Here is a 12195-nt window from a genome sequence, read left to right as displayed (position 1 = left end):
CAAGTGAGGGAAGAGCACTAACCAATGAAATCAGTGTAAACTGTGCTAAACTCCTGCTATGTGAAACCCTGGGGAGATGACTCATACCAGATGGTGTGGTAGTGATGAGAGAATTTTCCATTCAGTTGAGTGAGAGAGTGTGAGATGCAGCTGGAGTCTAAAATGCTCCTCCTCCCCAGTGGAGTCTGAACACGGGGTGGAGGAGCTCGTGTGACTTCAGGGTGATGAGGTGAAGGATCTTGGATCCTGCACTGTCCTCCAGATCTCTGCTGGTCCCCACTGCAGGACCCTGGTCAGGCCTGTCATGGGCTCCTTACAGTGGTACCTGTGTGGTTATAGGACTTTGTTTTGTTCTCTAGGCTTCACCAGGGCTCAGTGGTCCTCCCCAGCTGGCTCAGCCTCACCCTGGCTCTCACCACTGGAGCAGAGCCCTGAGCACCCCGTGTCCTCCATCGGACATCCTGCATTCCTCATGCCCTATGGCAGGATTGCTTGTTCTCATGTGCTGATTCAACTCAGCTGCCTTCTGCTTTCCACATGTGAGATGTGGGACACATAGCAAATATGGGGAGGGAGACAAGGAATCCAAATTGGGCCATATTTTTAGTTTCTCAGGTCCTGCAGCTTGATCAGACCAAGGTCATGACAACAGCTGGCAGGTTCTGGGCTCTGAGTCCTTTACATGCCACTGCCACAGTTCTGTTCTCTTCCCATGTCATCAAGCTGCCTTCTGCGGTGGTCTCCCCTCAGAGTTCAAATAAGGATGGGCACAAGCCTCCTCTGCCCTTAACTTCCCTTTCAGTCTATTTACAACACTTTCCCATTCCGAGATCTGTCCAGAGAAGGAGGTTGCCATGCCTAGGTTTGATTGCTTGTTTCCCCCGATTCTGGGTCTCTCCCTCCACTCATTCTCATTTAGGGGAAGAGTGGATTCTTGCCTTCCTGTTCTTAAATGGGTCACAAATTCTTTATCTAATGTTCCTCCCATCATAGTCTTATTCAACCTTAGCATGGGTATTCTCTCTCTCTCTCTCTTATATATATGTATATATGAAATACATATATATGTATACATATATAATACATATATTATATATCTCTCTCTACATATATATATTCATATATATGAAATCTGAGTATATCAGGGATATTAGAAACATAGGTGTCATAGAAGAACTTGGAATTGGGAATTCATAGGAACAAACTGTTTTGCTTTAGTAAGAAGGACTACTAAATATTTTAATTACTCCTGTGATACAGGTGACCAATCAGAACGAATGCAAGCCATAAATGATATTGTATGACTGGTGAATATCATACAAGCTAAAAATCTTCCCTGTGTCCAATATCCCCAGATATAACCCCCACTTATGAGATATTTTCTGAAGGTGTCTTGGATCTTTTGGAAGCCTGTCAAAGACCAGGCAAAGAAAAAAAAAAAAAAAACCACCTTTGGAGCATCCCCAGCATGGTGCACCCCTAGAACTCCCCTGAATCCCCAGCACCCCTCTCTCTGTGAGTTGCTGCTCTGAAATTGTATCATTGCAAAACAGGCAGATTCATGGACACTCCCAGTCAGTTTTATTTATTCCCTCTGGAATTTCCCTCCTTGTTCCACGTAAGTGCAGTTTTCATAAACACTCTGGTCACCCAAAGTCTGCTAACACATGCCCTGAAATATGTCCTCAGGTGATCAGGAAGAAATACCCTACAGATGGAGCTGAAATCGTGCTGCTGACTGACGGGGAGGACAGCAGTATAAGTAGCTGCTTTAATGAGGTGAAGCAAAGTGGAGCCATCATCCATACAGTCGCCCTGGGGCTCTCTGCAGCTAAAGAACTAGAGGAGCTGTCCAAAATGACAGGTGAGGGATGATCTGCTGAGGTCCATTGGAATGTGAGCTCCAGTGAACTGGGGAGTTGGCGAAAGGTGGGATGAGGCACTATGCAGGTTATCTTCTTGGTCAGCTAGCTGCTTTTCCTTCAAATGGTCATTAGACCTGACTCCACCCCTGTATTTTAGAGCCTTGGTTCTAGGATTAGAGAAGTCTGGAGAAGATGGGACCAGCACAGCACCCAAGTAAGGACTCAGGAGTCTCTTCCCAGGCATCTTACAAAAGTTAATAGAAATCTACCAATGTAACCAGGAATCACTCACTTCAAGTTGGCAGCTGGCCAAGAGATCCAGGGGAGACAGGTGACAAGCCACCAACTACATACTACCATGATACAAGTGCTATATTAGCAAAAGAAAGTATGACAAGGCACACAAATTAGAATTTAACTTAACCTGAAAAAGTAGGGCCTGAGAAGAAAGGAAAACAGCAGGGGAAAGGCAAAGAGTTTGGTGAACAGTAAAGAAGGTCACTCTGAAAATGTAGCAGACAATGCAATTTCTCCATGAAACATTAACATATTGTATATCTTACTCTCATTAGCTGAGTAGGTGGGCACAATTTTTTTCTTTTTATTTTACTTAGTGATAGTATTAGGGATATAAATTATTACACTAACCTTCCTTCTGGGGCAACTAAAATGATGGACCATTTGAGCCTCATACTAGCTGTTCTGGGCTGGGTTTCCTAGAAGCAGAGCCTGGGACAGGGATCTGGGTGGATGTGATTTGTAAAGGGACAGCTCTCAGGAGAAACAAAGTGAGGAAACAAGACAGAGGGGCAAATTGCTTAGTACGGATGCAGACTTAGAACCTAGCTGAAGGCTGACCTCTCACAGGGCTCTGGATCAGGAACCGCATCACAGACTTGGTCCCACCTGGAAGCAAGAGGGCTGCCTTTTGTGTTGCTGTGCCCATCAGCTACTGACTGTGAACTATCAGGCAGGACTGCGGGGAGAGATTTTCTTTTCTAATGAGGACAACCTTTTTTGGTAAAGTGGTTCTCTGGGAAAGGAGGCAACCACAGCTGTTACTAGTGAACACCTAGAACAATAGAGAGAGATGCATTTGCCTAGATCAGGAAATATGTGTGGGACGTCAAAAGCATTTCCAATATATTTTCCTTAACTTTGGGTGTCATTTAAATAGTTTAAAAGTAATTTCACAACTTATCTTAGTTATACTCTTCCTCAATAGCCCAAGACTGATAGGTCTAGAGTTTAATCATATTTTTCTATATATCTTACTTTTCTGAAACTGTCCCTTTGTACCCTGTTATTTATTGCTGTTGCCACACATGCTTCTTTCCTGATTTTGATAAAAACTCTAACGTCAAGTTTGTTAGAATTATTTCTCAAATAAAATCTAGTCAGTCAACTTGATGTAAGGCTTAATTAATGCTCTCATGTGAAAGTATGTGACCTTTAAAATGCAGATTTTATGATATTAATATTGGCCTCCCCAAGCTTCATAGGGTTTTGTTTTGTTTTGTTTTGGTTTGGTTTGGTTTTGGTACCAGGGATTGAACTCAGGGGCACTCGACCACTGAGCCACATCCCCAGCCCTATTTTGTATTTTATTTAGAGACAAGGTCTCATTGAGTTGCTTAGCACCTCATTTTTTCTGAGGCTAGCTTTGAACTTGAGATCCTCCTGCCTCGACCTTCCAGGCTGCTGGGATCACAGGCATGAGTCACCACACCCAGATTTCGTGGCTGAATTGCAGATAGTTGAGGTAGCCACATGACAGAGATGTTGCTGAAGCTATTAGTTACTAAGGTTAAAAAGTTAGTATCAGCTTCTGAGTTAATCTGGGCATATATTTGATGTTGATTTATTTTTACTTAATAATACAATGGAATATTTATTTGAGGTATTCTACTATTTGAACCACAGCTAAAATATTATAAAAACTTGCTTTCTGGGAAATAACTTCTGATAATGTAATTGCATTTTAGGAGGCTTACAGATGTTTGCTTCAGATCAAGTTCAGAACAACGGCCTCATGGATGCTTTCGGGGCCCTTTCATCAGGAAATGGAGCTCTCTCTCAGCGCTCCATCCAGGTTGGACTTCTTTCTCTTTCGTTTTTCATTTTTATACAAAACTTCAATGGTTAAAATTTTTAAGTTCTATAATTTTCAGTTAGTGAATTAAAATTAAAATATAAGGTTTAGCCTGGTATTAGACATTATTCCTAAATAGGCAATTAGTGTCTACTTGTTTGGAAACAAAACTAAGTGACTCCCTCATAGAAACCAGCAACATAAAATGTAAAGGGTCCAGGAATTATTTTTTTAAACATCTGCTAACAAATACAGCAATAAAATTGGCTGAGAATTTTCTTCAGAGTAGATCATCTCAATTATGAATTTTCTGGGACAAGCGTCCAGGGGATTACTTGCTCTATTTTTCCACTACCTCAAATCCCTCATATTTGCCAGAATTTTCATATAATAGAGAGAAAGCACTTTGCACTGTGGAAATCCTATGCTGTCCATACAGACACCTGAACCTTAACCTGGGTCTGCCATTAACTCTGACCATGGGCAAAGAACTATGCCTCTTTAGGTATAGTTACCTAAAGAGAAAACCTCCATGGGCCCAGCTGCTTCTAAAATGTCAAGAAAACCAAATTATCTTTCAAAAGTCTTGGGACTATTTTTTAAAAGGACAAAGTATTTTAAAGTGTTCTTTTCTAGAAGTTGTAGAAATTACATGAATCATTAAACTAGAAAAAGTAAACAATCAGCACACACCCTGGTGTGAATTATAACTTTTATAAAGTTTGGGTAAAGATAAGGAAATACTATAATATCAAAGCCTAAATCAACAGCTTTCAAAACAACAGGCTTTCAGGTCTACCAATGTAGCATTTATTGCATCTAGGAAGACAGTAATTATACCTATCCAGGTTAACCTAGGCCAGAGTTCAGAAAATTAAATGCAAGGGCTTGGTTTGTAAAAGAAAGCAATGCATCTTAGAAAAGTAATTAAACCAATGAAAGGATAAGCACGCAGTTTCCATGAATTATTTTTTTATTTAAGAAACCTAACGGAGAAAGAGAAATGAACAGGACTCATTTATCAACCTGCCATAAGAACACATCTAAGAGCCCTTTACATCCAGGATCATTCAGAGTCTACCTGAGAAACTAGAAAACCTGACCCCATGACCAGCTATTCTGTCTTCTAAAAGGTGTCCCCACAGGGAGATTAATACCTAAGAGACAATCCCCCAATCACATTTTGTACAGAAGCCTTGTTAATCTTTCCTCACTTAAACCCCTGACTCTGTGGCCCTCTGTTCTATTTCAAATCCACCTTGTCTTTACAGGGACTGCAGTGATGCTTAGCCGAGCAATTAGTTATGTGTAATTCAAATGATCTATACGTGAATAAGAAATATGTTACAGTCCTCTTAAGGGTTTAGAGTCTAGTAGAAGAGAGGAGTTAAATGCACTAGTAACTATGAGGTAGAGTACAATGTGATGAACATCAAATGACTGATAGAAATAATCCTGTGGGAGTGCACAGGAAAGAAAGATGATTCACATCCAGTAAGTGAGATGGACATCGGAGAGAGCTTCATGGAGAAAGTGACATTTGAACTGAATTTTGAAGGATGGATAAGGATCAGACAAGTGGAGAGGAGTGCAAAAACTTCAAGGGAAAGCAAAGAATATGATAAAGTCACAGACTCAGAGATTTGTAAGGATCCTTTGGGGAGGGAAATAGTCTTGTCTGGGTGGGGGAAAAGAAAATTATGGAAGCTAAGGCTAGAAAGATAATTTAGAACTGGATCATTATAATCCTAAACAGCAAAGCGAGGACTCAGGCATCACCAAAGACTTTTTAATGGGCACTTGGGAGTGCGGACAGAGTGAGAAAGTCCCTGAGATGAGATCTGTATTCTCCAGAAAGTAAAAGTTGTTTCTTTTAACAGCTGGAGAGTAAGGGATTAACCCTTCAGAATAATCAGTGGATGAATGGCACGGTGATTGTGGACAGCACAGTGGGAAACGACACTTTATTTCTTGTCACCTGGACAAGACAGCCTCCCCAAATCCTTCTCTGGGATCCTAGTGGAAAGATACAAAATGGCTTTTTAGTGGATGCACTTACCAAGATGGCCTACCTTCAAGTCCCAGGCACTGCCAAGGTACAGTGAAAATTCTCTATCCAGTGAAAATCACTTAGCCTGCCAGTAGGTTAAGAGAAAGGAAATTGGTGACATTTTGCCCAGATGCTGAATGGAGAACATTCAAATTACACAGCAGTCAAGATGAAAAATTATTGTTGGAGCTCTGAGATCATGACAACTTTCCTCTACCTCAGAAACCCATTCCTTGAAAAACCAAGGCAATGATAAATAAGGACACAGCTTTCAGGTCTCATTTTCCCCAAATGGGATTTTCTTGATAATAGGAAACATGTAATGAGCTCAGACACACTGCAGGTTGTCTTGGCTGACAGTATCTCAGATGCCCACATCTTCTCAGACATGCTTGTATTAGAAAGGTTTTTCCTATAGGTGACACTCAAGCCATGTCTTTGTCACCCACGTTGCTCACTGGAAATGTCTGCATCTGTTTTTGTCAGGTTGGCACTTGGAAATACAGTCTGCAAGCAAGCTCACAAACTCTGACTCTGACTGTCACCTCCCGCGCATCAAGTGCTACCCTGCCTCCAATTGCAGTGACCTCCAGAATGAACCAGGACACAGGCAAATTCCCCAATCCCATGAGAGTTTATGCAAATATTCGCCAAGGAGCCTCACCAATTCTTAGGGCCAGTGTCACAGCCCTGATTGAATCAGCAAATGGGAAAACAGTTACCTTGGAATTATTGGACAATGGAGCAGGTAACCACCCAAGAAATTAGAAAATATGTTTTTCTATTTCCAAGAAACAAGATATATATAGATATATATTCATTCTTATCTTCACCACACACATTATAGATATTAGTATCATCCCTACATTATAGGTGAAGACACAGAGATTATCACATTTAGAGAGCAGCAGAGATGGATTTCAGTGTCATTCTCTGTGATTCCTGCATCTATGCAGGCTGTGTGTTAGCTTGACCCCAAAGTGAAATTGCCCTGACACTGTATTTATGAAATCTATGAGAGAGAGAGAGAGAGAGAGAGAGAGAGAGAGAGAGAGAGAGAGAGAGAGAGAGAGAGAGAATATTCTATATTTCTTTTCAGAAGGAACATGTCTGCTTACTGTGATGAAACTATTCTTATTAGAATGAATTCTGCAAATGAATTTCCCACCTAAATCTACCCTGGGGAGAAATCATGAATTTTATTAAGTAATTATTTGGCACTTTTTACTCACACATTATGTCTAGTAACTCAGTTTGGTTCAGCAGCAATTCAATTTGGTTTGACGCATACTGAATAACTACCTTATGCTATGTTGGGTATAACAGAGACACAGGATATGACCTATGATTTCAAAAAGAGAAAAAAATTCAGGGACAGAAGGTATACACATATAAAACCATATAGACACACGTAAACACACGTACTCTTGTGTGTACATGCAACACACAGTGGTAAAAGAAGTAGGTCTCATCATTCGCGTACAAATCTTAAGATCTCTTGCTGAATTTCCCTCTGCTTTGAAAACTTTTAACCCACATGTGAACTGAAAATATACAAATGCTCAGTTACCCTTTAGGATGTTCATTAATTTCTCTGTTTCCCTGTCAAGGTGCTGATGCCAGTAAGAATGACGGTGTCTACTCAAGGTACTTTACAGCTTATGATGCAAATGGAAGATATAGTGTAAAAATATGGGCCCTGGGAGGAATTAATGCCGCCAGAGCAATCCCCCAGCAGAATGGAGCCATGTATATACCTGGCTGGATTGAGAATGGTAGGTAATCTGCAGTAGCTTGGGTAAAAGACTTGGGTAAAAGGCTTGGGTAAATGCTTGGGGTCAAGAGGAAACCATTAAGCCTGTGAGGTAGAATAATGCCAGACTAATTCAGGGTTTCTCAGCCTTGGCATGATTGACATCTCGGGCCAGATAATCCCTTGGTGGGCATTGTCTTGTGCATTGTATGGTATTGAGCACCATCCACTAGATGTCAGTAACAATCAGGACAATCAACATTGTCCTCCAAGGGGACAAAATAGCCCCAGGTTGAAAACCCACTAGATATAACAACTTTTGACTGCTTTAGTTCAAATTTCATCCCTCTACCAAATAAAGTATAAATTTTCTCTGTGCTTCACTTTCCTCTGTTGTAAAACAGATAATAATGTAACTGCCTCAGAGAATGGTAATGGGGAATAAATAAGGAAATAAACCTAATGTGCCAATGCTGGCAACTAGTAAGTGTTTGTTAAGTGTTTTATTAATTTTTAAGATAAAATTTTAAAAACATTTTGTATTAAAACTCTTTCAACTGACATTAGCATTTCCACAAAATAAAGAATAATAGTTTAGGTCTTGTTATCTACATCAGTATCATGACCATTAGTCCACTGTCTCCCTCTCCTCCTCTCTCTTCCTGCTCATATCAGAATCATGGAGAAGAGTAGGTAAACCTGACACCAGGCAGCACACTGGGAAAATCATGTCCATGAAATAGACAGCCACACACTACTCTGGGTCACACATACTTGCCCCAAAAAGTGTGGAGATGGGGGGCCAAGACTGAGTTGAATGATTTCCAGTACTTGCTTTCCATCCATCACCACTGAGTTCTGGGCAGTCCTTTTCCTGACACGTATATGGAGGAAGGAGAACTGCTTCTCCAAGAATCTTCCCCTCATCTTCTTTTAATGGGTGTGTGCACAGTGAAGTGGGTCCTGGAATATGTGATGTTCTTTCAGCAAAGTGTTTGTAGGGAAATATGCTTTAAAAGACTCCATTGCTTCCAAGGTTCTTTCATAGATTTCTGCCTACTTTATTCTTGTTTTCCCTTTTCTTTGAGTTAGGGAAAGACAGGATGGTACGCATTCAGTGGCTATTTCTAGCCTTATCACAGTGTTTCACATCAGTATATTTCATTCTCCCGAGTGTCCCTTTCACAGATGGGGAAACAGAGGCTAGAGAGGTTATGGCCCAAATAACTAACAGTGATAGTGCTGGTGTGGCCCTGGGAAGCAATCTTCTTCCCTCTATCTCTTAATAAGTCTTAATACCAAGAGCAAGTCTCTATTGGTGAATCAAATACTTACCTGAATCTGCCAAAGCATTTACTTCATCTTTGCTGAAGACTCAGCTAATGGCTATGAAGATAAATCTGTCTTTACAGGTAAAATTTTTGAGGACTAAAGAAGTGCAGTTTGTGAGAAAGTAAATTCTGAGTAATGGCATGTTAAGATATAGGAATATTTGTATTGAAAAGAGAGCTTGAGAACCCCATTGACTGAGCAGATAGGTATTTTTTGAATTCCAGGATTACTTTTATACAACAAAAAGATGTGAAAGAACAAGGTTTCCATGCATTCATTGAGAAAATTAGGAGCCTTTCAAATCATAAAATTTGGAATTCCTAATATAAAACATTTCATGAAATACTGTATCAAATAAGAAAGATAAAATACAAATATGGAGAAAGTAAAAGGAAATGCCTAGAATAAACAATCTAGGCAATTCTTGAAGGCCTGAATGACCCATTACCATATAAATGGGAAAGATCATGAAGTTTACAGTATGCCTATGTTAAAGAGATGCCCTGAGGTTTAAAATAGAGTTATTTAAACTGACCTTAGACAAGGATAAGATCAGGATAGACAAAAAATGGAAAATCGAGACAGTTTCAGGACTAATGTTATTAAAATAAATTCTAAAAGATTACTGTACTACATATCCAGTATCTGTGAGGTAAAGAAATGTGATTTTCTCTTTGCTTTGTTCCCTCTTATGCAACCTAAATGGGGTATCCTTACCACACACTTAAAGTGAATTTTGTGTATGAGAGGAAAGAAGGGTAAAGGAAGAGTAGGAAGAAGATGATCCTGTAAGAAAAAAGAGGGAGATAACAGCCATTTAGTGATGCTGCTTTCCATAATATAAGTAATTTTTTAAATACAGGTGAAATAAAATGGAATACACCACAACCTGAAATTAGTAGCAATACTCTTCAAGATAAGCAAGTGTGTTTCAGCAGAACATCTTCTGGAGGTTCATTTGTGGCCTCTAATGTCCCAAGTGCTCCCATCCCTGACCTCTTCCCACCTTGTCAAATCATTGACCTGAAGGCAGAAATTCAAGAGGGCAATCTCATTAACCTGACATGGACGGCTCCTGGGGATGATTATGATCAGGGACAAGGTAAGCTGAACATGAGGTGGATCCTGTACCAGACAAACTTAGGTGTGGAAAGAGGTGATGCAGGCAATTGTATTGGAATGCAGAAGGCAGGGCAGAAGATCAGAGAATTTCGAATGTCCTCTGAACTAAAAGGTAAAGATTTTTCAATAAGAAGTTCAAATTTTTGAAAAGCTGAGTTTAGTCATTACTCAGTCTTTTAATAATGATTTTGAATCTAGAAAGAAGTGGTGCTTTTATGAATAAATGGGAGTGTGTTTTAATTCATTTTCAGGAAGTTTGCCAGCTAAAAAGGACATGCAATTGCAGTTATTCTAGCAGACTTGCCAAGTTTTATTGTCTTTTGAAGTTTGCCAAAAAATGCCCATGACAAATTATCTAAATATAAAAGTTTTCACTCAAGAAAGGAAAACTTTTTTTTTTGTCCTGAAAAGTTGCCACACCATCTCTTAGGAAATCCCGTTTTCAGTAGTGATTCCTGGAGAAGGATTGGTATGAGAGCATAAATATCTATGGAGTAGAACTGTCCTTTGGAAGAAATCCCAAGTTCTACCCAACTTTGCCTCTCAGAGTGTGAGCTGTGGACTGCGACATGGGTACCAAATGGACACCTGTTACAAACGTAGAGCCTCAGGCTCTGCCCCAGACCTAGTGAACCAGAATCTGCATTTTAAGATCCCTGAGTGATTTGTATGCACATTAACATTTGAGAATCACTGGTATCAAAAACCCCACTATAAATGCTAAAACAATAAGCAATAATTAAACAACCTCTTCTCTCAGCCAAACCCTACACCCAGAAATGCTGACCAAGATTTTAAGTCATGACCAATACAATTTTATATTTATCACTTTGTCAAGATACACAAACAAGAATGTAAAAGGAGTATCAACCCATTGATTCATTTATTCATGGTGATATAATTTCTAGATTTAAGAATTACAAGTCATATTCTCTTTCCTTTTTTCTTTTTAGCTCACGAGTATATCATTCGAATAAGTACAAGTATTCTTGACCTCAGAGATAATTTTAGTGTTTCAGTTCAAGTGAACACTACTGATCTCATCCCTAAGGAGGCCAACTCAGAGGAAGTCTTTGTGTTCGAACCGGAAAATATCACTTTTGAAAATGGAACGGATCTCTTCATTGCTATTCAGGCTGTTGATAAGGCTAATCTGAAATCAGAAATATCCAACATTGCACGAGTATCTTTGTTTATTCCTCCTCAACAGCCACCTGAAGACACTTCTACTCCTTATCCTAATACTACTACCAATGGCACCATTTGTGGCATTCACATTTTTAAAATTATGTGGAAGTGGATAGGGGACTTGCAAATGACCTTAGCTGTGCATTGAATTTTCATGAGATAAATAAAATAAATCATCCATTCTTTCGATCAGAAAATATTCTAAAATGTATTTTAGACTTCCTATGGGGCCAAATGTAATAAAATGCTGTACACTGGGTACATATGTACAAAAACTATCCATTTATATTCAAAAGTTTAATCATTGACTAGTCTTTTAAAAACTACTGTTTTGAATATAAGAAGTGATGCTTGTCTCAATAAATGAAAGTATATTTTAATTCATTTTCAGGGAATGCAATTGCAATTAATCTAATTGAGTTGCAAATCTTAAAGTGTTTCTTTTGAAGGGTGCCAAAAATACCCAAGCCAAATGATCTAAATATAAAAGTCATGACTTGTTATTTAGGAGCCTTGGACTAGCTTCACCAGGAATGTGTTTTCTGTTTACTACATTTGAGCAAGGATGATGCACTTAAGAAAGGGATTGCATTGTGGAAGGAAATAACAGCATGATGATGATTCCACAGGCACAGAAATGTATGTTGTGTGCGGGAAATTACAAATCAATGGTGCCTAAAGCCACAGGGGTGGGACATGAGGTGGGAAAGACATTGAGGCCAGGTATGAGTAGTGAGGACCATTTGCAGGCAGATGAAACAAAAGTCACTGATGCAGACAAGATAATCAATAG

The 12195-nt window shown here is 39.5% G+C and overlaps 1 protein-coding gene across 1 annotated transcript in view; it reads left to right on the top strand.

Annotated features, from left to right (window-relative positions):
* The window catches only part of Clca1 (chloride channel accessory 1), a 36185-nt gene extending 24635 nt beyond the window's left edge, over positions 1–11550 (top strand). The window contains exons 8-14 of the mRNA XM_047566128.1: positions 1690–1864; positions 3851–3957; positions 5838–6053; positions 6494–6755; positions 7618–7782; positions 9955–10194; positions 11168–11550. Coding sequence (XP_047422084.1) covers positions 1690–1864; positions 3851–3957; positions 5838–6053; positions 6494–6755; positions 7618–7782; positions 9955–10194; positions 11168–11550 — 1548 coding nt within the window. The remainder of the gene's footprint in view (positions 1–1689; positions 1865–3850; positions 3958–5837; positions 6054–6493; positions 6756–7617; positions 7783–9954; positions 10195–11167) is intronic.
* Positions 11551–12195: the final 645 nt, after the last annotated feature.

The sequence above is a fragment of the Sciurus carolinensis genome, chromosome 1 (assembly GCF_902686445.1).
Source record: "Sciurus carolinensis chromosome 1, mSciCar1.2, whole genome shotgun sequence".
In the NCBI taxonomy this organism is placed as follows: Eukaryota; Metazoa; Chordata; class Mammalia; order Rodentia; family Sciuridae; genus Sciurus; species Sciurus carolinensis.
Note: the sequence above shows the minus strand (reverse complement) of the source record. Positions and strands in the feature narration are given on the sequence as shown.